The sequence below is a fragment of the Onychostruthus taczanowskii genome, unplaced genomic scaffold (genome assembly GCF_017590055.1).
Source record: "Onychostruthus taczanowskii isolate IOZ18803 unplaced genomic scaffold, ASM1759005v1 scaffold61, whole genome shotgun sequence".
NCBI lineage: Eukaryota > Metazoa > Chordata > Aves > Passeriformes > Passeridae > Onychostruthus > Onychostruthus taczanowskii.
The window spans coordinates 314,748-342,603 of NW_024503790.1; the positions used below are offsets into that span (position 1 = coordinate 314,748).

The window sequence follows — 27,856 nt, forward strand, 5'->3', positions numbered from 1 at the left end:
GCAGCCCCTTTGCATCCTGCTCAGGCTGCTGACGTGGACATCCATCACCAGGGACACAGGGAGCTGGAAGAGGCACTGGTTAGACAGTAATGGGACATGGTGCAATCACTAATAACCCCTGTGTTTAATTAGGGCACATGACAGCCCTTCCTCTAAGGTCAGTGTCACTCTTGCCTCTGAAATTTCCTCCATCTCTTTCTGAGAAGGTATTAAATAGCTGCAAGGAAGCAGGAGGAATTTGGTTTTTAAAATCACTTTGAAATTTTCGGGACTTATTAAGTAATGAGGCTTCAGAAAAGCTCTTTCATTTGTTCCTCTAGAACAGGCACCATGTGTTAATTGCTGGCAGGAAAGAATCCTGTTCCTAAGGCTTTTGATTCAGGCATTCTGGATTGAAGTGATTCTTCCTTCTGGAATTGATTGGTCCCAGCTCTGATTCATGAAGTAATTCTTTCCTTCAGCACACAGCAGAAGCCTTTGAAACCCCAGCAGCACTGCCCTGTGCATGTTAATCCCATTCTGTGCCTGTGTCCAGACACTGCTTCGTACCTCATAAAATCTGCAGTTGTTACTGGGAAGTGCCTCTTACACTAATTTAATCAATTAGGCCAAGATCTAGGAGGAGTTCACTGGGCTTTTAAAAGCTTTTGATATTTCCACAGCCATTTTTCAGAACCACACACTCAATTAGAAGTCCCAGGGAATCTTATTCCCTGCCTGACACATGCCGCATCCCCAGTTCCTGCACACTCCAAGCTAAACACCTTTCCTTCCTATTGGACAGGTTGCTGATTGCATTTCTTCTAGCAAGAAACAGTTTTAATCCAAGTATTTCCAAGCATTCCCTGCTCAACTGAGCCTTGCTGTCCTTCAGCAGGAGAGCTGGGGCTGGGTAGTCAGACTTTCTCACTGGCAGGCCAGTTTTATAGGGTTAGGTTTTTCCAGTGGCTTTGCAACTTGACTGGGAATTTGCCTGGAAAAAAAGCTGCTGTGGGAAGTGAATATCTTAATGCTTAGCCCATCACAGTTTATTGTGTCCTTATATTTAGCCAGACTTGGTTTGGTCCATGTCGAATGTGGATCAGGCTAGAAGGTGGATTTTGGAGTCTCCTTGGATCTTCATAAATAGATAATTTTTATTTTCTTCATAATATTAAATCCTGCTTGTGGGAGTCTCACAGGTACTTCTGTGAGTGCTCCTGGAATAAAGAGGGTTTGTGAAGGATGTCAAACAGTCATGGAATCCACATTGTGAAGGCAGAGCTTTTATTAATTTTATTTTTTAATATTAGACTTCAAGGTCCCTGACTTTGTCCATACATTTCCACTCGAAGTGTGTTTGATCACTCTGTTAAATGGAATCCTTATGGGGAATTTGGGGCCAACAACACTGAAACATGTTAGCTGAAACACAAACCATTCTCTTTTTGGGAAATTAGAGGTCTGACTTTTGAAATTTAAGTGCTTGTCCATCTGTCTTTCTTCAAATAGCCTCCAGCTAAGTGTTTAAATGTGTTGTGAGTGCATTTCCACAAAAATAAAAAATACAGGGCTGTGTTAGGAGGTTTTTTTTTTGTTGGTAAAGCTGCTGCTGGCTCCAGCTGGAATGGGATGAAAATGCCACAAGCTGCTGGCTGGAAGGGTCTGTTCTGGCTGCCCCTCAATGCCATTCCTGCAGCCAGGGGAAGAGGTTTGGGGTTTGCACTTGGAGCATCTCCCAGTGGTTCTGCAGGAGCTCCCTGCTCACCCTCTGCAGCAGCTGAGCCACCTGGGAGCACCAGGGTAGCACCAGGGGTGGTTGATGTGAATCTCTCCCAGATTTCAGAGATTTTAGGTAAAGAAGTGAAGAAAGAGCTGAGAAGGGACCTCATCCCTGTGTGTCCCTGTCTGCAGGGAGAGCCCTGAGCAGGCTCTGCTCCCTGGGACCCAGCAGTGGCACCAGAGGGCCTGATCCCAGGGAGCTCCACCTGAACACGAGCAAAAAGAACTTTACACACTCTGGGACACGTTTCCCAGAGAGGCTGTGGAGTGTCCCTCACTGGAGATGTTCCAGACCCATCTGGACTCAATCCTGTGCCCTGGGCTGGCCCTGCTGGAGCAGGGAGGTGGCACCAGATGAGGCTCTGTGGGCCCTTCCAGCCTGACCCAGCTGGGATCCTGTGGCTGTTGACTCCTCTCCAAAGCAACCACATTTTAAGCAGCTGTTTAAAATCACAAAACCCCAGAATCACTGAGGTTGGAAAAACCCTCCAAAACCATCGAGTCCAACCTTGACCAGTCCCCACCTTGTCCCCAGCCCAGAGCTGAGTGCTGTGTCCAGGTCTTCCTTGGACACCTCCAGGGATGGGGCTCCAGGCCTCCCCAGGCAGCCCCTTCTAATGCTTGACAGCCCTTTCCATGGGGAATTCCTCCTGGTACCCACCCTGAGCCTGCCCTGGCCCAGCCTGAGGCCGTTCCCTCTCCTCCTGTCCCTGTTCCCTGGAGCACAGCCTGACCCCCTGGCTTGTCCCCTCCTGTCAGGAGCTGTGCAGAGCCACAAGGTCCCTCCTGAGCCTCCTTTTCTCCAGCTGAGCCCCTTTCCAGCTCCCTCAGCCTCTCCTGGTGCTCCAGCCCTTCTCCAGCTCTGTTCCCTGCCCTGGACACGCTCCAACCCCTCCAGGTCCTTGTTGTGGTGAGGGCCCAGAACTGCACACAGCCCTGAGATGAGAACCATGACCTGCAAACATCACTTGGGTGGATGTGACACAACAACTCCACTTTCCCTGGTCTCACCTTTTCTGTCAGGTGTGGTTAGGAGTTACGGGAGCAAAGCAGAGGCTGGGCTTTGTGCTTTGCACCAAATAGGTGTCAGACCCCACTGCCTTTCTGAGAAATGAGAGACAAAGAGAAAAAGCCTTTCTCTGTGGCCAGCACTGGGACCTGGTGTTGCAGCCAGGGGCTGGGAAAGGTGAGTGGGGAAAGGGGAAAGAAAGGGTGGAGGTGCTTTTCTTTGAGCCAGCAGTGATATGTGTAAACTCCAAGGGGAAATGAAAAGCAAAATGCTGGTTTCCAGAATGGGACTTATAAAAGCCCCAAGCAGATGGGCAAAGGGTTCCATTAATCTTTTAATACCAAATCTTTCATTAAGAACACAAAAATCTCTTCCACACCTGCAGAAATTGTAGTAAAACCTGCAGCTTTACTAACCCTTTTAAATCCTTCAAACTGTTCAAAGGGTTTCCTAATGTTATGCTAAAGGTAGAGTTTATTTCAAAGCAGAGTAGTGGAGGAAAATGTGGACCTTAATCATATCCAGCAGTGTTTGGCTCAAATACTGTCAGATCCCAAATAAACTACACAATCGATTTGTATTTGCATGAAAACAGTTTTTATATTTAATGTTCAACAGCTGAAGCCTTGTTGTTGAAGATATAAGAAGGAACAGATTGAAACCCAAGAGATTTTTTTTTCATATATATAGAAAACCTGAAGCCAGGGAATGGCCCCCAGGTGAATTTTGAGGGCTCAGTGCCCCCTTTTTGCCAGTGTTTGAAATGGCTGTGGAGAGTGCAATTCTTACAGGTAGATTGCTCTGGGTGCCTTGTGGGTTTTTTGGAATTTCAGCATCTGTGGATGAGGTCAGGCCCACCAATATTAAACCTTTCAGAGCCATGGAATATCCTGAGCTGGAAGGGACCCCCAAGGACCATCGAGGCTGACTCTTGGCCCTGCACAGACACCCCAGCAATGCCTGGGAGTGTTGTCCAGATTCTCCTGGGAGCTCTGGCAGCCTGGGGGCCATGAGCAGGCTCTGGCTCCTTGTCTCAGTTTGAAAAGACAGGTGTGTGCGAAGGAAGACAGGAGCCTCCCCTGAATTCTGGTCTTCCTCTGGGAATGCAGAGGAGAAGAAAGCTGCTCCTCTGGGAATCCAGTGGGGGAAGGCTGCCCTGGGGTCCCAAAATCTCAGATTCTATCCAGGTAGGAATGCTTGGCTCCTCCCCTGGGCAGAGGATCTCCCAATGGGATGCTGGAATTTGATCAGCCATGCAGGGACACTCACTGGCCATGGACAGAAGAGATCTCCTCGAGGGAGGATTGGTTGTGGAAGAGATAAAGAAAACTGCCCAATGAACAGAAGAGAGCTGCCCCACAGATAGGAGTAGAATACACAGCCCCATTTCCAGCCTAACACACTGCAGTCTGTTTTTCCTGTCCCCTGGTGTGACTGTCCCTTTCCTTGTCTCCCTGCAGGTCACCATGGAGCAACAAGTACGACCCTCCCCTGGAGGACGGTGCCATGCCCTCGGCTCGCCTGCGCAAGCTGGAGGTGGAAGCCAACAATGCCTTTGACCAGTACAGAGACTTGTATGTCAGTCCTACCCTCTGAGCCCTGTCTGTCTGTCTGTCTGTGTCGCCTGGGGGGGAGGCAGCACTGGGTTTGTGATACCACACGTGATCAGATCTGTCAGCTGGTGCCAAAGGCAGATGCTGAGGTGCTTTCCCACCTCCTTCCCCCTTTAACAGATTGATGCTGTCTCTGTCCTGGCATGACCTGGCTTCTCTTTGATCTCTAAGTTCAGTCTTAAACCATCTGCATTTTCCTTTCCCTCAAGGCTGTACTCTTAAAAAATCTTGATGTGCAGCAGCAGCTCTCACATCTCCCAGTAAAAGGACAGGCACTGAACGCTGAAGGGCAGCACTTGGCCAGGGATTCATGTGCTTCTGCTGCAGGATGCTTGTTTTGGGCCCTGTCTTATGAAAGAGGTGTAAAACAAAGGAATTAACAGAGCACGTGTGAGCTCAATGTACATTAGGCAGTGGCTTTTTAAAGCAGCAGTAGGAGGCTGGCTGGGTGAGTTACCAGTTGAACAATTTTTCTGTAAATTGGGGCTGTGCTGGTCCTGCACTGCACTTACCTCCACATCCTTGGGATGTGATCAGGTTCAGCTGTGGGCTCTGTGATCTCCTAAGCAATGCTGGGGTGGAAAGTGATGCTAAAACTACACAGCAAGTGAGTGTTGCAAAGCAAAATGAACCAGCGTGTCCTTCACTGGGACACATTCTTAGGGAGGTTGCCTAAAGACCTTGAAAAAAGTGAACAAACTTCATTGCTGCCTCATGTTGCTTGAAAAGGGAGGTAAAACACAGCCTTAGATGTAGTTCATCATGTTACAGTGCTGACAGAAGCACATTAAAAGGAGCTTGCTGGGTTCTGTGGCTCAGTGTAAATGCAGCCTGTCCAAATGTGTTAAGCATCACTCTTCTGTTACAGGTATCAAATTTTTACTTCTTTTTGTGCATTATTTTCATAGCTTTCCAACTTTTCTTGTAAGTAACAGTTGTTATTGGTATCTGAACTGACTGGAAGAAAGGAATTTTGCATATTCAGCAAAGCCAAATTTGCAGTTACTCCCCAGATGCAGAACAGAACAGGACCAATAAGATTTTTAATACCCTGAGGTGAAAATGAGGAGGTTTATGGAACCAAGGTTGTCTTTTTCAATCCCTCTCTGCTCAGATGACCATGAAGTCATGGCTGGATACAATAACTTCTTTAAACAGCTTGAATTGGCTGAAAGGAAGGCACAGGGCAGGTTTCTGACTGAGGTGAATCTGCTGAGCCCTGCCCAGTGTGGGGTACAGCAGTACCTTTATATAACAGTCTTCCTGTATTGTGTGGAAGGAAAAGGTGAGCTTGTTCCAAATTCCACCTTTCTGTTTGTCAGTACAGGTTTTACAGACAGGAATGGTCAGAGGCCATCCAGGAGGGATCACAGCCAGGAGGACAGGTCTGACTCTGGGCACAGGTGCCAGCACAGAACACGTCAGTGCCTGTTGTGATCCCAAAAGTGGAGGAGGAAGACAGGACAAGGGTGGCTTAATGTTTGGCTGAGCAGCATAAAAAAATTGTGGCACTTGTGGAAAGAATCTGCAAAGTCATGGAAACTTAACCTCAGTGTCTGAAGGGTTCATCGTGCTTAAAATCAGGATTTGTACTTTACCTCCAGCAGAGATGGGGAGAGAAACAGGCTTTTGTCCTTATAGTTGGGATCTGCAGTTTTCTGAACAAGACAAGTGGATTTTTGTGTTTTGACAGCAGAAGCTTAATTTGTACTTGGAGATCAGAGGGTGGAAATTCAGAGGTGGCAACAAGCGCCAGCTTCTCTCAGTGCTGCTCTTGCCAGCACGTTGGGTTGGGAATGACTGCTGCAATTCCTCATGGAGCAGCTGCTGGAGCTGGGCAGGGCTGTGGTGGGAGGGCTGGCAGGGGTGTCACTGCCTGGGCCGGGCTGGCAGGGGCGGCACTGCCTGGGCAGGGGTAGCAGTGGCAGGGATGGCACTGCCTGGGCAGGGGTAGCAGTGGCAGGGATGGCACTGCCTGGGCAGGGGTAGCAGTGGCAGGGATGGCACTGCCTGGGCAGGGGTAGCAGTGGCAGGGATGGCACTGCCTGGGCAGGGGTAGCAGTGGCAGGGATGGCACTGCCTGGGCAGGGGTAGCAGTGGCAGGGATGGCACTGCCTGGGCAGGGGTAGCAGTGGCAGGGATGGCACTGCCTGGGCAGGGGTAGCAGTGGCAGGGATGGCACTGCCTGGGCAGGGGTAGCAGTGGCAGGGATGGCACTGCCTGGGCAGGGGTAGCAGTGGCAGGGATGTCACTGCCTGGGCAGGGCTGGCAGTGGTAGGGGTGTCACTGCCTGAGCTGGGCTGGCAGTGGCAGGGATGTCACTGCCTCGGCAGGGCTGGCAGTGGGAGGGGTGTCACTGCCTGAGCTGGGCTGGCAGTGGCAGGGGTGTCACTCCATGGCTGCTGGAGCTGGGAGCTGACCCTGGGAGTGCCTGTAAAGCCAGCAGTGGGGCTGGGGCAGGCAGAGTCCCTGGAGTTGTCACTGCCCTGGCATTGTCACTGTCCTGGCAGCTCCTGCAGCTGGGAGGGAAGAGGGCACAGGGCATCCTGGGCCAGGAACCAGTGTCCTTCCCAACTCCAGAGCCAGGCACAGCAGACCTTTTCCAGCACTGGGAGACACTTCAGGCTCTGATGGATTAATCAAAGAGTTAAGCATGCTGGCAGCCCTCAGGACTGTATCTTTTGTGGAAATTCTGGTTACTGTTAGATGGGGAGATCTATCCCAGGTTCACCCTCCAGGAGCAGGGATCAGTCTGTAGGCAGTGTGCAGAAAATCTACATTTTGAGTTGACCTGCAGAGGCTTTCATGGTTTCTGCTCACTCTGGTGAGGTTGCCTGCCCCCACAGATCCCTCACAGGGGACACCAGGCTAATTGATACTTCACATTACAAATTCTCTCTTAGAAAATGCCAGTGGCTGCAGATGAAGAGGATGAAAATGGTGCTGAGGGAGAAGCCTCAGCTCTGACTCATCATTTCCTAACCAGCAGACTCTTAAGAGGCTCTTCTGTCCCTCTGTGGGGCAGAGAATGTTCCTGAGCTGCCTCTGTAACCACAGTTGCTGTTTTGTGAAAGAGAGGTAACAGTGAATGCAGAATTAATCACAGCACTCACAGGGAACACTGAATCCCAGCCTGCCTGATTTTCCTGGGCTGTTGAGGCTTTTTATTTCTGTAGATGGTTTCTGCTGTTTTTTTCAGAGCAAGTAGTGACTTTGTGTCCAAACTTAGCTAGACAGCTTCTGCTGTCCCAGGCTGCTCCAAGCCCTGTCCAGCCTGGCCTTGGACACTGCCAGGGATCCAGGGGCAGCCACAGCTGCTCTGGGCACCCTGTGCCAGGGCCTGCCCACCCTCACAGAGAGGAATTTCTTCCCAATATCCCATCTAACCCTGCCCTCTGGCAGTGGGGAGCCATTCCCTCTTGTCCAAAGTCTCTCTCCATCTTTCCTGTCAGCTCCTTCAGGCGCTGGCAGGCCCCAGTCAGGTCACCCCAGAGCCTCTCTCCAGCCTGAACAACCCCAGCTCTCTCAGAAGTTGCTGTGCACGGGCCTCACTTCGCTCCTGAGCTTCCAAACACACCTGGTGCTGGTCATCCCAGCATCTGTAGATAAAAAGGCACTTTTGGGAACATCTCCATCCCACTCTGCTCTCCCCATGTGGTCCCAATCTGCCCTGCATCAGCTCCCCTTGTACCTTTAACACAGAAAGTGCTGCTATCTCACAGAATTCATCTCAGGCCTCTCCCAGCACTTCAGATTGCTTCAGTTCTTCCTTGTGTCAGTCCCATTTGGCCCACACACCTTTCCTTTTTAGATTTCTCTTTTCATCAGGTGTGGTAAGTCTCCACCTACGTTCAGTGAGTCACTGCATTGTATTTGCCATTTCCCAAGGGGCTGGCACCTGCTGTCGTGGGTGTTTTGAGGGAAACAGCCTGTTAGGGGCTTGTTAACAGTTTGTGTGGAATAATCCAGTCAGATTTGCTTGGTAGGGACCTTAACATTCAATGTTGTCCCCAAAAGCTTTGTGGCCACTGAGTGACTGTAGTGTGAAAATGAGTTTGAGGAAGTCTTGTAATATTGCATGTAATAAAATCATGTAAGCTGGAGAAGAACAATTCTGCTGAGCCTTCAGTGCCTGTGAACCAGTGCTGAATTGGCCTTAAGGGTCTGTTTTAGTGCAAACTACCTTCAGTATCTCTGGAGTTTCCCACCTTTCCTTTCTGGATGTATTTGGGTTAAAGAGGAATTACATCAGGTTTTTGTTCCATCTCTGTTCTCTCTGTTAAACAACAAGCATGTTTCTTGGTTATCTGTTTTACCGAAATCCATGTCACTTTCCCAAAAAACAACTGTTCCATTTCCATCTCCTGCTGCCAGCTTTAACTCCAGCAGTGCCTGGAGCTAATGCTCTGGCATGTTTGTGTTCAGTATGTTATTATTCCCAGATGGAAGTCTAATATCTTACACCACTCAGTTAGAGCCTTGGCTTTCCACTTCCAATATGGTGAAGATAATTTCTTCCAACACATGGTTGTAATTTATTGCCCTTTGCTTGACGTGTGTGTGCTTGATTGAAATCAAAGCATAATGAGGACCAGGGCAGCTGCTTAAATCTCCCTATTTTAGGTTCTGCCTTCCCTTGTTTTGGGTTGGAGATAATCAGGCCTTTAATTAAGTAATCTAATGGCTCTTTGTTGTCTGGAAGAAATAATTTCTGAAGTGATTAAATAGACCTCCCCTGGGAAGGATGCTGCTGATCTGTCTGCAAACAGGATGAGTTTTGGCAACTTTGGACTGGTTTAGTGACTGACATACATTTAGAAAGCTATTCCTCTTTTTTTTCCGTGGCTTAAATTGGATTTGTTGGTGCTTTTGATTTTTAACAGCTTTAAAAAAAGATAAAACATCATCTTAATCATTCTGCTCTTGAAAAATGTTTGTATTGATTAAGATTTTGAGTTTCCTCAACACAGTGAGAATGAAACCTTTTGAACTTCTGCTTCTGTCTCTGTTTTGATGTTGATCCATTTTCAGTTTGTTATGTTAGAGCTCTGGACCAGGAATTTGGTAGGAATGGAAGGAGGTCTGGGAGAGGATTGACCTCTGAAATGTCTTTGTTGTGTGTAATCCTTTTATTATTGAGTTTTGATTGGAATCTGGTCCAGAATAGTTATTCCCATTTTGGATAGTGTTAGCAGTGCTGAGGGTGGCACCCAGGGCTCTGCTCTTTGCAGTGTGGATATTCCTGTCCTGGGGATAGAATTCAGGTGTTCTTTGCTGCCAGCTGAGCGTGCAGTGCCTTTCCCTGCTCTGGAGGAGGAATTCCCTGGGCCCTGTGCCTCAGGAATGTGGGGGTTGAGGAGCCTTTGGCCAGAGTTTGGGCAGGTACAGCAGTGAGTCCCAGTGACAGATGAGTTTGCCCTTTCATTTATAGAATGCTCAGGGCTGAGTGTATTCTTTATTTTTATTACTCTGTTTAATCTTGTGGAACAGCCTGGCTTTGCTGGGCTCAGGGGTGCCTCATTTTGTGCCATCATCTGTACTGAGCGTGTTCAGATGTCCCATAAACTGCTGGATAGTTAACTTTCTTCAGCTGTTTTTACCCTTTTTCCTAGTTTATTTTGGATTGTGTGCTTGAACAACCTCTGACACTGCCTTAGTCCACTGGTCCTGATAAGAAAAAATGGGAACCTCTGTTAGTGCTGCCCTTGGGCTGGGCTCAGATTCTGAGATCTGCTGCGGTGCCATCGGAGCTCTCCTTCCCTGACAGACCCCGGGAGCCCTCAGAGGAGCTCAGGCCAACTCACTGAATACTCTGCACTTCTCACAGGGTTTGTAGCAACTGCTGCATTCATCTGTGTGAGCAGCTTTGCTGTGCTTTGTGCGTGGAACAGCCCTGGTTGCACCAAGTAAAGAACAGATGCAAGAGGTGTGACCAGGGAGTTTTCAGCGCGGCCTGCCCTGGCACAGGGTGCCCAGAGAAGGAAACTGTGGATGCCCAGCCCCTGGAAGTGTCCAAGGCCAGGCTGGGTGGGGTTGGAGCTCGCTGAGGGGTTTGGCAGCTGTGAGCCCTTTGTGAGCCCTGTGTCTGTGTTCAGATGCAAACCTGGTCTGCCTGAACTGGAAGCCCCTGGAAAGCTTTGAAGTGACTTTATTGCCATCAGCTCCCTGTTCCTCATTACTGCTGCAGCCCTTTGTGCTGGCTTTCTCCTGGCCATGGGAGTTCCTGGGGCTTGCACAGCCAGGGCCCTGCAGATTGAATCCAGATGGGTTTGTTGTGCATCCCAGCACTAAGGAAACTGCCTGTGCATCCCTCTGCTGCCTGGGGAGCTGCGCCATGGGGTGTGACATCAGGATTGTGTCACCGGGAGATGCTTGCCTCGGGTCAGCCTAATAAGGGTGAGATGAAGTCTCCTAAGACAGGTCTAAACCAGCAAGACTTTCTCTGCTTTCATGTCTGTGTGCTTTTACAGTTACAGCCATGCTGTTTTCCCAAGGAAATTATTTGCTGTAGAGAGCAGAGCCGTGTTGGGATCCCCTCCTCAGCGTGCCCATGGGCAGCTCAGAGCAGAATGAATATTGAAGTTGTTGATAAATATTACACAAATTAGAGAGTCTTCTTAGAGGGGAAAATTAAATGTACTGACATGCTGAAAAACTAAATCAGTTACTTTTCATCTGTTTTTTTTTCTTTGGGAGTTCCATTTTGGAGCAGCTCTGCACACACTGCATTCTTATCTTCTGAATCGGAGATGTTGGGTGGAGGAGGAGTTTTTCCCTTGGGTTCCCACGGTTCTCTGTAATTACATAAAAACTGAACACTTGGATTAGGAGGTCAGCATTGATGATGCAGCGCTGTCCTCAAACACTGCTCTCTGAAGGCTTTAAATCCCTAGGAAGAAATGACTTACATTGAAAAAGGAGATGAAATTTTAAACTGTCAGTTTATTGTGATCTGGCATTTTTGAACTGGTTGTCTGTAATAATACTTTGTATTGTATGGACAGAAATTTACCTTATGCCCTCACAAATGTACAGTGTTTTAATGATGGAATTTGAGGACAGAGTAACTTAAACAGCAGCAGCCTTCTTGTGGCAGATCTGACAGAGAATTCTTCTGTTAGAGAATTGGTGTCACGTGAGATCTGCAGCCTCCAAAGATTTTGGCAAATTTCAACCACGACACAGAAGATTTCTGCTGTCTCTTCCCCTGCTATCCATGTTTGGATTTCAGCTGGCAGAGCCTGGAATGTGGCAGACTGGGGGTGGCTGAAGCAGTGTCTGTGCTGCCCAAGGATGGCCATGGGAGAAGGGTTTGGAAGCAGGGGGAGTTTCCTGCTGTTAATGAGGCAGTGCCTTGTTTGGACACGTTCCAGAGTGACCCCTTGTCCTGCTCATTAGGTGGCTGATGGAGCTCTTTCCAGGTGACTTCTCCAAAGGGATTTGCTCATTAATTTCCATCTGCCAGGAGCAGTCGGATGGGAAGGAAAACGTGAGCGGTGCACTTTTCATTAAATAATGAAAGGTGCTAGAAAGCACAACCTGGGAAGTTCTGGGAGGCTTCTAGCCTTCAAGATCCCATTGTTTGGGTACTGTTGTCCTTCCTCGCAGAGTTCTGTACTTCACAGCTCGGCTGAGCAATTTGAGTCATCCTAGCGTGGTCCAGATGTGTGCTTTTAAGTACAACTGGCATTGAAGTTACACATACCTAACTGGATTGGTATGTTTGCTCCAGGGATTTTTGCACCTGTGTATGCTGGAAAGAATTCCTGTAAAATACCTGTACAGAGCCCCCAAGCATAATTGGGGCTGAGTTCATCAAGTGGGGTGCAAAACCCCTGGGCTGTGCACAGGCATTTTACCTTCATTTTAAGTCTCTGGGTGACATTTTACCTTCATTTTAAGTGTGGAAGGGCTTCACAGTTGTGCTCCTGGGGCCAGAGAAGGAGAGAGGAGCTGTCAATCCCCTGGACTCACAGCAGTGGGAGAAGTGTCACATCCTGCTCGTTCCTGGTACCAGCCTGTCCTCTCACTAAAGAACAGCCTCCTGAGCCTCATCACTCAACAGCTGGATGGAGGCAGCAGTTATTTAGGGACAGCTGATTCTTCTCCTGAAGACTCTGTTCCTCCTCCTTGAGGTGTGAGGTTGCAGGGGTTTTGTTGAACACCTGAGCAATGCTTTGGGTTTGATGGAAGGTGGGTTGCTCAAATTTGCCACTTCCTTCATATTTCTGTTGTGATTCCTGTGCTGGTTTGAGGTGAAGGGGAAGGGCTGGGTGGGAGTTGTGCCACGTTACTTGCCACTCCAGTCTCCTGTTCCCAGGAGAGCTGGAATGTGCTTCCTCACCTCGGCATTTAGGAAATGTTTTGGGTTGCTGTGAGACACCAGCTGCTCACACTGTGACTTCAGTCATTGTCACTCTTGTAAGAACATGTGAGCTGAATTCTCAGTATTTTCCTTTGGGGTAGGATTTTTAAATGCCAGTTTTCTTGGAAGTCTGTTGATGTAAATAGCTGGAGACTTTTCCCTTTCTATGCTGAACTTCTGTAGCTGGAAGAAATAACTATGTGACCTTTAAGGAATAAAAGAAAATATGTTTTTCTGCTTTAAATGAGCCAGTTTGAAACCCTGTGCAAGCCTTTGGAAGGTTTGCAGAGCCAGGCTGAGGTTCCAGGTGTTGGTGCTTTGGCATCAGGGGGTTGGGAGAGCCATAAGCCACAGACTTTTTGTCTCTGGCTCTCAGCTGCTTACTGGAAAATACACAAATGTTTTTATGGATGAGCGATTTGGTTCTGAGGTGTATTTGAAAGTCAGAGCTTGTTTTTATTGCTGTGTGGTGGAAAGTCATTTTCTCCACCAGCATCCAGGACCTCTTGGTGAGGCTTGGAGGAGAGGAACTTATCAGGAGGGTCAGGGGCCTTCCTGAGCTGTCCTTCAGTGGTAGAACAAAGTCATCAATCTGCCCTCCTTCCCTGAGGGCTGTGTTGGAAGCTGGGGGATTTCCTCCCTATCACATCCCTCTGGAAGCTGCAGCTTTGTTCTGGCCACAGCCTCTATTTCATGGGTACAGCTCCGGCTCCTCAGACAAGTTTCCATCCTGTGTCTCCACCCGCTTCAACTTCAAACACTTCATAAAGCTTTGGATCACTCTTAGCTTAAATATTTTCTTTTATTCTTGCATTTGTAAAGTAGGTCAGTCTTAAGTGTGACATTTTTTGTATAAAACAGCTTTTTCCAGGAGTTCTGTGGTTGATGAGTAACAGATATAAAAATTCAGTGTTTGATCATGGCATTAAAACTATAATTGATTTTGAGTGAACTGCTGTTCTGAATTCTGTGAAGAGAATGAATGATTACTTTGGGCCTTTTGCCTTTTAGTCACCTTCCTGGGCAGCCTTATAAAAAGTTATTTTCCCAGAGATAGAACACTGGCTGTCCTCTCCAAGGACAGGGATGTCACTTGGTCTTGATGATCTTTTAAGGTCCTTCTAGCTGAACCCAACTATGATGTCATTTAGCAGTGTTTTCCTTGTTAACAAAGGGATATGACAACCATAAATCCATTTTTCATTGTTTTATAACGAAGTTTTGTCTGTAGGTAAAGCCTGATTGGTCTTGATTGAAACATCCTGGACTGATTGGTGTGCTTAGGCAGAGAGCAGTGGTTGCTTTGCTCTGAATCTGTTCTTTGAGAATGGTTTCTCCCTTGGGGTGTCTCGGAGGTACCACAGTAGGAATTCCTCCTACCTGAGGCCTCCTGAACATCCCAAAAGCATCTGCTGGTTGCTTGGATGCTTTGGGAGAGGGCAGTGTAGCCAATGGGGGTCGGTCTCTGCTCCCAGGTGACAAGGGGAAACAGCCTCCCAGCTTGTACCAGGGGAGGTTTAAGTTGGATATTAGGAAAAAAAATCAGGGAAAGGGTTGTAAAGCATTTGGAACAGGATGTCCAGGGCAGTGGTGGAGCCACCACGCCTGGAAGTGTTCAGAAAACCTGTGGGGCTGTGGGTTAGTGCTGAACGTGGTGCTGCTGGGCTGATGGTTGGGCTTGATGACCTCAAAGGGCTTTTCCAGCCTCAAGGATTCTGTGATTCCAGCTTCCAGAGAGGCCAGAGTGCCTTCTCCAGCCACAGCTGTGCAGGAGGATCAGGGCCAGGGACATCCAGAGCAGGGCACTAAGGCAAGAGCTGTTTATTGCAGGAGCTTTGGTCCTCTGCTGTGTGTGACTCTGGGGCTTCGCTCTGCCTTGTCCATCCGTTTCTTTTAACAGAGATCCCAGTTTGTGCCTTCCTGGGCCTTTTCCAAGCTGGTTCCTCTCCTGCTTGGATTTTAGTATGTGCTGCATTTCAGTCTATGGTGAAGTGGTTTCTTGGAGGAAGCCCAGCCCTCCTGCAGCAAATCCAAGTCCACAAATGTCAGTTTAAATTCTTCCCAGTCTATCATCCCCTTTTCTATTAGGGACCAATTAGCCTGTGGCACCTCTTTATTTTTATTTAAAAAAACCAGGAATGTTCCCCTCATATCCAGCTGTGACTTTCTGAGGTTCAGAAATCCCACTTCAGTGCTATTTGAAGGTGAAATGCAGTGCAGTGATCAGTTCTATATATTTTCTCCCCATGAAGGAGGAGGGGATTTTGGAACCTTTGGATAATGTATATCCTGGCGTGCCTTGGATTCAGTCACTGGCATTGTTGTTCCAGCCTCCAGTTCCTGGGCCTGGCCATGGCAGAGCAGCTTTATTGGAATTGCATGTTGGTATTTAAAACAATATTAATACTAGATTTGATTCATTAGATCTCCAAAGGCACTGAAAGCGTTTCCATGTGTGCGCTGTTGGTTCTGGCGGGAGGTTCTTCACATGGTTTTATGTGGTTTCAGACAACATTTTAGCACATTCTTAAAATACCCACAAAAGCCTTTATGTAAAATCTCATAAAGGTGAACCACATAAAAATTATTTTTTTCCTGTTTCATGTCATTAGGATCAAAGTACAGTAGGTAAGAATAAATTTCCCAAAACCTTGTTTCGGTCCCTCTCTTAATTAATGTTTCATGCTCGTAGCAAGGTCATAAAGTGGGTAATGGGGAAACTGTCTGTGCACACTGTAATGTTCTCAGTGACTGCCAGCTCATTTTGAGTGAATTCACTGATTCTGTGTATGAAAAAGGATATATTATATATATATTTTTAAAGCAGTCTGACTGTGAGAAGGGACAATAGCTGCTTCTCTCTGGCCTCTGATTCCCACTGCCCAAGGAAGGGTGGCTTAGGTTGGAGCTGAGGTTCCCTGCAGGACTGGAATTCCCATTAACTACATTAACCAAAATCCATTTGTGAATTCCCCAGGGGATGTAAAAAGGGTGTTTGTTGGTTGGTTTGTTAGGTTGAAGTTGCCTCCTGGAAGCCTGGCTTTAGTGTGGCTGGGCTTTGCTTTTTCAGTGCTGTGTTATCAGTGGTTGGCAAGTGCCCCAGGACAGTGGGTCCTGAATTGCCTGGGCTGGGCTTGGCGAGGAGAGGCAGAGGCACCCATGAGAAATAAAAGGCTGTGGTGAGTTCATAGGAAATTGTTTACCCCTCCTGAGGTCGGCACTGGTTTGGGTAAAGGCTTGGGTGTCTGCAGTTAAAGGGAACTGGGGCTCCTTGGTGACTCTGCCCTCTTGAAAGAAGGTACTGAGCTGATCTGTGAGTGCAGAGAACGCGCTGGAATTGTTCGAGTGTCACTGGAGTTCCCTTCCCAGTGTCTTTTCTCCTGCCTGCTGGCAAGGGAGGGCTCAGTGTGCTTTAATCCACAGTTCTTAGGGGTAATCCATGAACTCCAAATTGCAGTAAATTGCCTTTTAAGCGCCATTCCAACTGGAAGGCCCACGGTTAGGAAGGAGGGAAGCACAGAGGTGGGAAGATTTGATAATTTGTTCATGTTGGCCGTGAGGGATAATTTCCCCTCTGGCAGAAGAGGAGTGAGTGGTCACTGCCAGGTGTGTGTGACAGTCAGAGGCAGAATGCAGACTGGGAGCTGGCAGTCCTGGCAGCTCCTCATGTCTTTGGATGATGAGATTTTGCCCTCCTGCAGGCAATGAAAAGTCTGACTACCAACTTTCATGTTGTTGATGAAGTTTCCTGTCCTCCTTTTACATGATCCTTGTGTGCCATGGTCACTCCTGAGATGTGAGAGTTGTGTGCCATGAACGAGTATTTATTATTCCCTTTTCCTTCATCCTCCTCATGGCTTTGGTAATTTGAGAATGGAAGGGGTAAAATGCTGTGGGTTGCAATTCCGGTTTTCTAGAAGACAGGATTAGTTCTTTCTTGCAGCAGATGGGTTGTTTACCATTGTTTTGTGAAGTGCATTTTTCATCTGCACCAGTGTCACCCAGAGGGAGTGGGGCTCTGCAGATCCCATTGCTTGCTTGGTTTTCTGAATGTACTTTCAGCAAAAGACACCTGAGACTGAGGCAGTCTGGCTTACTTTCTCTTGTTCCCCATACCTGATGCTGGAATAATAAAAGCTCTACAGCATCTCTACATTTCTGAGATCCCTGGTTTCAGTTCAGGCCCCTTTGCAGTAAATCAATGTCAGCTTCACACAGACTTTTGAGGCAGCAACATAAAGTTACTTACTTGCTCCCTTTTGTCTTAATTAGTGAACTTTGCTGTAAAGAACTTCCAGACTTTGCCAATAGCAAGGGAGAAGAGGGGAAAAAAGACCAGATTGTAAACTAAAGCCTTACTCTCAGCCCACTTTGTAGCTCGTGCTTTTACCAGCTGTTGTAGGTAATTGGAATCAGAGGAATTGTTTGCTCAAGTCCTGTAGAAATCTGTAAATAGCTCTGGTTCTCACCAGACGTTTATTCTCCTTCAGAGACATGTGCAGTTGTTTTGTAATTAAACTCTCTGCATTATGAAGTGATTTGAACTGCTGTGTTTCTGGGTGTGTGACTGTGAGAGTATGCTGTCTTGAAAGAAAAAACAAATCTGTATTAGGACTTAGAAATTCTGCTTATTTAAGATTATTATTATCGATATCTGACTCTGGCTTGGGTCCTGCTTGCTTTTAACTTGCCTTTGGGTTGCATCCTGCAGGTATTTTGAAGGTGGAGTCTCCTCTGTCTACCTCTGGGATCTGGATCATGGCTTTGCTGGGGTGATCCTCATTAAGAAAGCTGGAGATGGATCAAAGAAGATTAAGGGATGCTGGGATTCCATCCACGTGGTGGAGGTTCAGGTACAGCCTCTGGGGGAGCTGATACACCCCAGTGAAAACAAAACCCAGTTAATTCCAGACAATTAAGGAGCACAGGTGTTCCACTGAACAATGCAATACTGTGTCAGGGCTGTAAACTTCTTTCCCTTGTTAATTTTTGAAAATGCCCCCAAGCAATTTGGATAGAGATGAGTCAGGGCTGTAATCAAAAAGAATCCCAGAAGAATTGAAAGTATGTTACTTTCTGTGCTTGTGATCCCGAGATGTGGGGGGTTTTTTAACATAAAGAGCTACAGATGAATATCACTAATTAGGCAATAAAAACAAGGTATTAGGAGAGTGAATTGCTCTAACTAGATTTGCTTTGGAAAATTAGAGGAATGAGCACACTTGGAATTGTCTTTAAGAGACTTACCTGGCCTGTTGTTTGTGGGGTGTGCCAGCCCCCATTTAGGTTTAGGAGGGATTTTAACCTTCTGCCTCTGTCCCTTTTTGTTCCCTTGCACTTGCAGGAGAAGTCCAGTGGCCGCACTGCCCATTACAAGCTGACCTCCACAGTGATGCTGTGGCTGCAGACCAACAAAACTGGCTCTGGTACCATGAACCTGGGGGGCAGCCTCACCAGACAGGTAAGGCTGTGTCCTCAGAGCTGGGCAGCCCTGGCCTCGCTCCAGCCAGCAGCCCCATCAGGCACAGAACCTTGCTTTTGTGAGGTGTTGCATAAACGTCTCTTCTCCTGCTGTTGTGCAGCCCAGTGGAATGGTGAATGCAGTGTGTAATTACCAGAAAGCCCCTTGAACTGTGCTTGACACACTGGGGCTTGCAATTAAAAATACAAAACATCCAGCAGGAGTTGAGACTTGCTTGTAAGTCTCAGTGTGTCTTTTGGTATTCCTGAATTTTTATTCTTCCATGTGTGTTGCAGGTATTTTTATCTGTAAGATTTGCCCACTTTCTCACTTTGATTCCAATAGGATTATAAAAATACAGGATGACTTCTTCCTCTCTTTTAAAAGCCATTTAAACCACTGAGCACAAACCTTTATTTTGCACTGACAGTAAGATTTTTTTAAGGACATCAATTACATAGTATCTTCCTTCAGTGTTTTCTCCCTGCAGTACCAGAACACTGATTTTAAAAGTCTCCTAAAAAAATGAGATAAATCTGTCCTAAACATCTGGGGGTTTTGTGCCAGCATCAATGACTTTGACTGCCTCCTGAGAGCTGCTTTTCCCCAGGGAGGTGCCAGGCTGGCAGATGTCAGCAGTGCTGCAGTCCTGACAGGCAGGATGTGCTGAGCTGGAGTGCCTGGGGTGAGGCACCTGCCCGGGGCTCTGCTCCCTGCTGCTGGGCTGGGCTGGCTCTGGGCTCTGCGAGCCACTGACTCCAGCAGAGTCATAAACTCTGCAGGACAGGAGGCACATTGTAAGGTCAGGAGTGACTGGAGAGATTGGCAGCAGCTGAAACTCCTTTATGAGCCTTCCCAGGGCAGGCTGGGGCTTTCCATACAAAGGACAATGCAGACTCTGTTAAAAACCTCGTGGTTCTGTACAGGTTTGAGCCAGGTGAAGCCAAGGAGGGTCTGGGATTGCAGAGAGGGGCTGAAACTGGCTTAGTCTTGCACAGCTTGCCCCAGCCTGGGTGATTTTTCTTTCCAAGTTGTTGACATTGAAGAAGCCGATGGAAAAGCAAGTGAAGGAAAAAGGCATCTGGAGACAGTTTTGAGCCTTTTTTTGACTCTTTTTGCAGTAATTACACCCGAGTTATGGTGACCCGGACAAATATTTAATCACAGGCCTTGCTAATCCTGTAAATCAGAGCTGTGAAGTGCAGGCCAAGGGCTTGACTCTGGCCATGGCCTCTGGAGCATGAGCTGTGCCAAGGAACACAAGGGCCTGTGCAGAATGGGTGTCCTCAGTACACCTTGGCCTGAGTGCTGGCCTTGTTTGCTTTGACTTTCCCTCTCGAAGCTGCAGTGGGAGATTCATGCTTCTGTCATCATTTTAGCAGCAGGACTTTGGATGCAGATGTGGTGCAGGAAGCCAGGGCCTGGTTCAGTGTCAGGAGCAGTGCAGCAGTGGGGTGAGGATGCACAGCTCCTGCACAAACAGGACCTGGGGCACAGCCCAGCCTGGCTCTGCTGGCTGGGGTGGCACAGGATCCTGCACAGCACTGCAGGCTCCACACTGCCCCGAGGTGTGCTGTGTCAGGAGGAGCTCCCTGTCCCCAGCTGAAATTTACCTGCAGCTGGACTGAACTCCTGAGTGCAGGGCTTGGACTGGGCTCTAAATCCAGTGTGCTACATCATCCAAGCTCTGCAAGTTTTACTTCTCCTTTTTTGATCAGCCGTTTATGGAGCCTGCAGCAAGCTGAGCTACCAAGAGCTGGTTTTAGTTTCCTCTTGAAGAGCCTGTTACAGTTTCACCTTGACAGGTATCAGCAATGTTTTGAAAAAACTTTGTACACAGTAAGTTTCTACAGTTTTAGTCAACTCAGCATTTAAGCTACTTGGCTACCTTTGATCCTAAAATGAGAGTAGCAGATGTCCTTGTGTTTGAGAGGAAGCTTTTGAAGTGTTGGTCATATCCTGGCTCACAACCTGATGGCACAGCAGCCTCTGAGTGCTTGGAAAGGGAAGTCTGGTCAGAGCCATTCCTCCAAAATCAGTTTGGCCTCCTGGCTGCAGACGGGGCAGTTGCTGAGTGCTGATGGAGGGATTGACTTGGTGGCCAGAGGAGCAGCTCAGGGAGTGCCACGTGGTGGAGCTGAGCTTGGGGCTGCAGTAAGGCTCTGGAAATAGCTGTTTTCTGCAGTCACTTCTGCAGGTGGGATTGTTGCCCTGCACCCCACACAGCCAGGGGGTTTTGTTGCCTTTGTCCAGGCCATTTGGAAAAACTTTGCTGTCTTGAATATCCCCAGGCTTGTTCCTGTAAGGCTCCCACTTGGGCTGTTCCTGAATGAATTTTTGAGAAGGATTTTTTCCTCTCTCTCCAAGACACTGTGTTTGTTGCTGTGGCTGCCCCTGGATCCTGGGGGTGGTCCAAGGCCAGGCTGGATGGGGTTTGGAGCAACCTGGGACAATGAAAGGTGTCCCTGCTCATGGCAGGGGGTGGCACTGGATGGGCTTTGATCCTTCCAACCCAAACCATTCTGGGATTGTGGGATTCTCTTGGAGTGTCCTACAGCTGCCCTGGGGCCACGTGCTGGTCCCTCCTGGGTAGATGCTACCAGAGGTCACATCCCTGGCCTGTGTCTGTTTCATTTTGTGCACTGGGAGTTGACATCTCTCCTGCAGTACCTTGAATTACTTTTCCTTGATTTCCCCACTGCAGGTTTTTGTCTGCTACAATAAGAGTTGTCTCTGTTTCTAGGAAAAAACAAACATTTTACATTTGTGACTGGACAGAATAAGGAAGGGGGGAGACATAGAGGATTCAGCCTGTTTTGGGAAGCTGAAAACTCCCCTTGGTGTAGCTTTAATTTACGTGACCTGGCGCATTTTGGAATTTCAGGCTTTTGCTGTATCAGTTCAATTACAGAATTTCAGATTCTGTCCTGATCCAGTACAGGAGTGGGTGTTCATGCACACACAGGAGTGTGCAGCACAAACCCTGTGTGTTGTCACATCCCCTCCTTTACACAATTTACCTGTATGTATAATTGCTTCATGTGTGTGCAGGCATTAACTTACCTTGGGGGGTGAGATCAGTCCTCAGCCAGCTCCAGGCAGGATCCATGGATTGTAATTCTGCCCTGAAAACTGGGGGAGAGTTAAAGCTGAGGTGACATCTTCACACTGGAACCTCTTCAGGTCCTGGCTGCAGCAGTGCCTCTGTGTGGCAGAGACTCTCCTTTGCCCAGGGGGGTTTGGCTGGAATTTTTAGGAATAAATGTTGTTCTACATAAATCCTGCCAGAGAGGACGCAGGGAGCAAGGCTTGCAGGGAAATGAAACGTGCCAGCAGCTTTTCAATTACCTTGCACGTTCTCTGGGGACTGCAGGTACCTCCCAGCCCTCCTGATTGAGGCCAGATGTTTGGCAGATGCTTTTCCCTGGCAGCTTTTGGGCTCTGTCCCTCTGTGTGCCTTGGAACGGCTCCGGGGCCTGGGCTGCACCCTGGGCTCTCGTGGGGCTGCACTTTCCTTTAAGGAAGGAGCAGCTGTGGGATCCTGTTTCACTTGGTGCAAAGGAGATGTGAAGGTTTCCCTTTCCTGGCGAGCAGTCAGCACTGCACTCTGCTGGACGGGCTCCTGCAGCCCCTCCTCCTGAGCAGGTGCCTTCCCGAGGTGTCCTCCTGCACAGGGCCTGGCTGTGTGTCCTGGGCCAGCAGGAGCCTGAGGAAGTCAGTTTGCTGAGGAAGAACTTGGCTGCAAACCTGTAGTTTATTTACATTTGGAGATGTGGGAAGGGGAGGATGTAAAGTCACGGGGAAGTGAGGCCTGAGATTTGGGATGAAAGCACAGAGGTTGGGTTTTGAACTTGGAACACTCTCTAGCGAGGACAGAAGGTTTTGCAGAGCTGGATGAAGGCTGGACTGTGCAGACAGAGCAATCCTTGCCTGCAGGAAGAGCTGCCCTGGCATCTGCTGCTGCTCAGTGACACCCCAGCAGAGCCATTCTCCATTTCTCATCCAGGGCAGTCCCTGTGCTCAGCAATTAGGAGACTCATCCATTTCCATCAGGGGCAGCTTTCATGGAAAAGCCCATCCCACCGACTTCCAGATGTTGTAACTTTGTTTTTCCACCAGTGGGATCTTCTTGTGATCCTTGAGCTCCCCCTGAGCAGTTACAGTGTCCTTCAGTCACCAGCTGAGCAGTGTTTGGGTGCAGGGACAGCAGGACAGGGATGACTGTACTTGTCCAGGGAATTATCTCTGCCTCACTTTTCCATCATGAGGGTGGGCAGGCTGTGGCTGCCCCTGGGTCCCTGGCAGTGTCCCAGGCAGGTTAGACAGGGCTCAGAGCCCCTGGGACAGGGGAAGGTGTCCCTGCCATGGCAGGAGTGCAGTGGGATGAGCTTTGAGGTCCCCTGTGGATTTCCCAGAGGTTCAGTTCTGTGGTAGGTGAGAAAAAGGAGCAGAGGAGTTGAGGCAGGTCAAGGTCATGTGGCATCCCAGGTTTACCCGTGGTTTTGGCTGGACAGTTTGGCAGAGGGGGTGGGAAATTTGGTCACACTGGTGAGAGCAGATCTCTGTGGAGGCTGGGCTCTGCTCTCAGCTGGTTCCTACAACGCTGCAAACCCTGCAGAGATCACAACCTCCACTTATTGTCATAGCTTGAAATAAGTGCTGGAGGGGCAGGCCAAATTTTGCCTTACTGATATCCAAATAATTCCACATATTTTCCACCTGGAGCCTTCAGCCTGCCTGTGGCTTTGGGAGCCCTTGGCACACGTTGCTGTTTGTGTTTCATTAACGGGATTTTCACTTTGCTCCGTGGCCAGAGCAGCTGTGGGTGTAGTTGGCTTTTCGGAGCAAAATGGAGGATGAGTTCCCTTCAACCTTTGCTGGTATTTTCAGACACTTTCATGATGAAACAAAGTGTTTATCCAGCTTAAATGTCCCTCTTTATATTATTCCTCAAAAAAAAAATGTTTACAGAAGGCCCAGACAGCTGCTTTGTTCTGTGCAGGAAACATCCCAAGTGAGCAGGCAGCCCTGGAGATGGCCCAGAGGAGTGGCTGTCCCTGTGAGTCAGCCTGGAGCAGGGGGCTGGGGAGCCAGCAGGGGAGCCAGGCCTGGGGCTGCTGCAGGAGAGCTGGGCTGGGACTGGGACTGGGACTGGGCTGGGACTGGGGCTGGGCTGGGACTGGGACTGAGCTGGGACTGGGACTGGGCTGGGACTGGGACTGGGCTGGGACTGAGCTGGGACTGGGACTGAGACTGGGCTGGGACTGAGCTGGGACTGGTTTGGGATGGCTGGGACTGAGCTGGGACTGGGCTGGGACTGAGACTGAGCTGGGACTGGGGCTGGGCTGGGACTGGGGCTGGGCTGGGACTGGGACTGGGCTGGGACTGGGACTGGGCTGGGACTGAGCTGGGACTGGGACTGAGCTGGGACTGGGACTGGGCTGGGACTGAGCTGGGACTGGTTTGGGATGACTGGACTGAGCTGGGACTGGGACTGGGCTGGGACTGGGGTTTGGCTGAGCCCAGCAGGCAGGTGGGGAGTGCCAGGGGGAGATGAGCTGCTCCCTCAACCCCAGCCTGCAGAGGGGATTCCCCCTCGCAGCAGATGCAGCCCGTGTTTAAGAGCAGAGGTGCTGCTGCTGCAGCCTGAGCAGTGCCAGCCACTGGAAGGAACCTTTAAAAACCCCAACAACTCAACAAAACCCAACTGTTTGGAGGACATGGCTGATCTTGACTCTGCACTCCGTTAAACAGCCTCTTGTAACATCTGGCCTTCCAGAGCACATAAAAATGTTTTCCTTCTGGCAGCAGTTTTTATGGAGATGTAATAATATACGGGGTTGTTTTTTTTGGGTTTTTTTAAAATCTATTTTCAGATTCTGCTTCTTAACCATGGAGCTGGGCCTGTCCAGGTGTGGAGAAGGCACAGCAGGCAGCCTGTGGCAGTCACTGCCCCTCTGCCAGCTCCCAGCTGCCCCAGATTTGGGCAGTTTGCTGATAGTTCCCAGCTCCCCATGGTGTGTGGATGTGTTTGTGTGGTTCAGGTTTGCATTGTCCCTGCTCTGCAGATGGAGCCCTTCTCCATGCAGTGTTTCCATTCCATGTAAACAGTCTGAAGGGAAAATGAAAGGTCCTGCTGCTCCTTCTCCCCCTCTTCCAGGTTATCTCTTGCCTTCGGGGCTCCAGCTAAATTACACGCTTCCCCAAGCCTGTTACAGCCTTGGCTTATTAGAAGAAACCTGTAGCTGGCCCAGATTTTTAAACTCTGCCCTGAGGGAGGGATAGGAGCAGATGGATAAGAGAATTCAGTGGGATTAGTGAAACCCTTTGAAGACTGTTCTTCCCACTGTATTTGTCTCCCAGTTTTGTTTTCTTGCTGTCTCAGCAAATCTTGCAGAGGTTCCTGGGTCTGATGTTCATTGTTCAACACTTGGCTGTGTCTTGGCCACAGTTTTCACCTCAGGAGCTGGGGAGGATGGACTGTCTCATCACACAGGCCATGGGATGGGTGCTCCATCAGGCACAGCCAGGTGGAATCAAGCAGAGCTGCAGCTGCAGCTCCCAGTTCTGCTGTAGAGCTGGAAGATCTCGGCTGGTTGAGGGAGCTGTGTCCTGTCCAGGTCCTGTCACTGCACTCCTGAGGTGTTCCAGCTCTGAATTTCTCCTGCAAAGGACACTTGGCTGTTCTGTGGTGGGGAGGGAGTGGCTCTTGCGGGGCCTGTCTGCCCAGGGGTTCTCTCCATTCCTGGACTTTTATTCCACCGCATCTCCACTACAGCATGTGCTGTGGAAGTGCTGGGAGTTCCTCAGCACCTTCTCCTGTGTTGGCACGCAGAGTGAGTTGGTGACCCCCCTCTCCCAGCCCTGCTGGACCCTGCCCTGCCCCCAGATTCCCTGTGATGGATGGATCTGTGCTTTCCTTTCCAGATGGAGAAGGATGAGACTGTGAGTGACTCCTCCCCACACATAGCCAATATCGGGCGCTTGGTAGAGGTGAGTGCAGGTTCTTCTGCCCACATTTGGTCCCATTCCTCAGAATTCTGTTGCATTTTTCTTTACAAATGACTTACTGATTCCTGTTGTTCCACCCCTTTCCATCCCTTCCTGTCTGTGGGTACAAAGCCACCCTCTGGCCCTTGTCTCGTGCTCAGCACTGCAGGGACTCCCTGGAGCCTGGCTGTCCATTCCTGAGCACCAGTGAACAGCTTCCTACCCTCATGTTTGCTTTTGCAGCCACTTCTGGGGAGAATTATTTCAAGTCAGGTTGTTACACAGCACTGTCCCTTGGAGTGGAAGTTCAGTGTGTATCGAGTGCTTGTGGAATCCCCTGGAATTGGGTTTGGTGTTGGGTTTTGTGGCAGCTCTCAGTCCTGGGGGCTCAGCACAAGGAGTGGAGCTGCTCAGAAGGTTTCACTGCACTGTCCTGACTGAAGGTGTTCCAGATTTTCTTCGTTGTTATAGCCAAGAAAGGAGGAAATCTCAACTATGATGTGTTTAGGGAACTGGGAAATTAAAGAAAGGCAGCTGCTTCTTTTTTGATCCTTTTTTAAGTCTTTTTGCTTGAGTGAAAGCAATGAAAAAAAGCTGCTTTGTTACAAGATGTCTCTCAGAGCTCTGTCGTGCAGCTGTAAAGAACAAGTCAGGAATTCCAAGTCACCCCTGGGCACAGAGCTCTGGGCTGTTGGTTCTCCTGAAGGACTGGCTGGGCTCTTGGAGCCGTCAGTGCCAGGAAGCTGCTGGGGAAGGCTGGGGTGGTGCGTTTTCCTTCTGTGCAGAGCTGGAGAGGAGCTGCCCTCTCGTGGTGCAGAGCTCCCATACCTGCAGAGATGGGCTGGGAGGGGGGAGAGGAACAAAGCCCCGGTGCTGGGAGGGGAGCAGGGGCTGCTGCCGGGGGTTTGGGGGGGTCTGAGTGCTGGCAGTGCTCCAGGGGCTGTGGGCACAGAGACCCTGGTGCTGCAGCATCCCTGCAAAAGCTGAGGACTGAAGAGCTGCTGTGCTACTTTCTTTTCCAGGACATGGAAAACAAAATCAGAAGTACACTGAATGAGATTTATTTTGGAAAGACAAAGGACATCGTTAATGGGCTGAGGTAAGGGACCTGCAGTGGGTGGGGGACCCTTTGCATCCCTGCAGTGCCACCCCAGCCTTGAGCTGCTTGGTTTTCCCCTCCCTGTGCTGTGGGACAGGATTTGTTGTGTGAAGTCCAGGGAACTCTTCTGCTGCAGAAATCTGAAGCAATGTTTTAATCCCTTGTTCCCCCACCAGGAGCAAAACAGCCCAACTAACACTTGTATTTTTGGATTATTTTTCATTAGTTTATTCTTCACAGTCCTGCAAGCTGTACTTAAATTCTGTCTTCTCTTTCTACTGTCCTTAAAAATAGTCCCAGAATTAAGTCATGACATGAGTGGTTTGTGGCTTAGACTTTGTTTTAAATTCTGTCTTTCTCTCAACACCACTGGTCAAAATGCAGTGTGTGAGAAGATATTAAATTCCTGTGCCTTTCTGTGAGGAAACTGTGCTGTACTGTTCAGCCCCTGCTCATTCCTGAACAGGAATTGGACATGGAAATCCCAAGCTGGTAATTCTTATGCTCACAGAGGAAAGCACAGAACTGTGATGCCAAATCACTTCATTTTAAAGTACAGAGAGACCTCCCAGCACAGTGTGCTAATGTAGAATAACCAAAGGGCACAAATAAATGCTCTGCTCTTCCTTCACACACTGAGAAGTGGAGGAAGAGAGAAAAAGGGTGTTAATTAAATATTGGTGCTGCTGTATGGGCAGAGGGAGCAGCAGGACCTGTGGGAGGGGTTCTGCTGCTCTGGGTTCTGCCCCAAGCCCAGGTGAGAGCAGCCTCAGTTTCCTTTGTGCTGAGCAGGGTTTAGCCAGGAAGCTTTTATTGACATCAGAAGGAATCTGTAATAGAGCCTTTGTCTTGGGAACGTTGCCTTGAGCTGTTGTGGTTGAATCTCTGCTGTGTCTCCCCGTGCCTCAGTCTGAGTCCTGGCCCTGTGTGCAGCCTGGGATGGAACCCCCCAGAGCCCCTGGCTCCTCCAGCCTGTCCCTGCTCCTTCTCTCCTGTGTGTGTCCCCTTCTCCTCCCTGGAGGTTCCCGGAGCCCCAGCTCTGTGTTACTGAGTTCTTCTGACTGTTCTTTTCCCTGTTTGCTCCCTGGTTTCCCACTGCTCTCTGTAGATCTATCGATGCTATTCCTGACAACCAAAAGTATAAGCAGTTGCAGAGGGAACTTTCTCAAGTGTTGACCCAGCGCCAGATCTACATCCAGCCTGATAACTAAACCAATCCAGGTACCCCTGCTGCCTGTGAGGTGTGAGCCAGCACTAAACCAGGACTCACCAGCCCAGCCCCTGCATGGTAACGGGAAGAACTAACCCCTAATCCGCAGGGAGCAGCCAGCCCAGCCACCCTGGGCTCTGTCTCAGGGCTCTGGTTCTTGTTTTCAGTGTTTTCTCCTCCCCATGGATACCTCATGCTCGGAACTGGGGCAGGATTTACCACTTTGCACTCTGGCTTGGGAGCAGGAAAGGAGCACGTGGTCCTGTGCCTGGAGTGCCCTGGGATTGGGCTGATTCAATCCAGCAGCCCCAGGACTCTGTCCCTTGGGCACCAGCAGTTTCTTACACT

General features: G+C 49.2%; 1 protein-coding gene across 2 annotated transcripts in view; it reads left to right on the plus strand.

Moving 5' to 3' along the window:
* CAPZB (capping actin protein of muscle Z-line subunit beta) overlaps positions 1 to 27,856 on the plus strand; it is a 58,502-nt gene that overhangs the window by 28,306 nt on the left and 2,340 nt on the right. Inside the window, exons 4-9 of one of the 2 annotated variants that reach the window (XM_041419389.1) lie at positions 4,231 to 4,344; positions 17,460 to 17,601; positions 18,093 to 18,209; positions 25,137 to 25,202; positions 26,222 to 26,298; positions 27,407 to 27,519. In XM_041419389.1, coding sequence (XP_041275323.1) covers positions 4,231 to 4,344; positions 17,460 to 17,601; positions 18,093 to 18,209; positions 25,137 to 25,202; positions 26,222 to 26,298; positions 27,407 to 27,509 — 619 coding nt within the window. In that variant the 3' untranslated portion in view covers positions 27,510 to 27,519. The remainder of the gene's footprint in view (positions 1 to 4,230; positions 4,345 to 17,459; positions 17,602 to 18,092; positions 18,210 to 25,136; positions 25,203 to 26,221; positions 26,299 to 27,406; positions 27,520 to 27,856) is intronic. The other variant, XM_041419391.1, reaches the window with a different exon arrangement.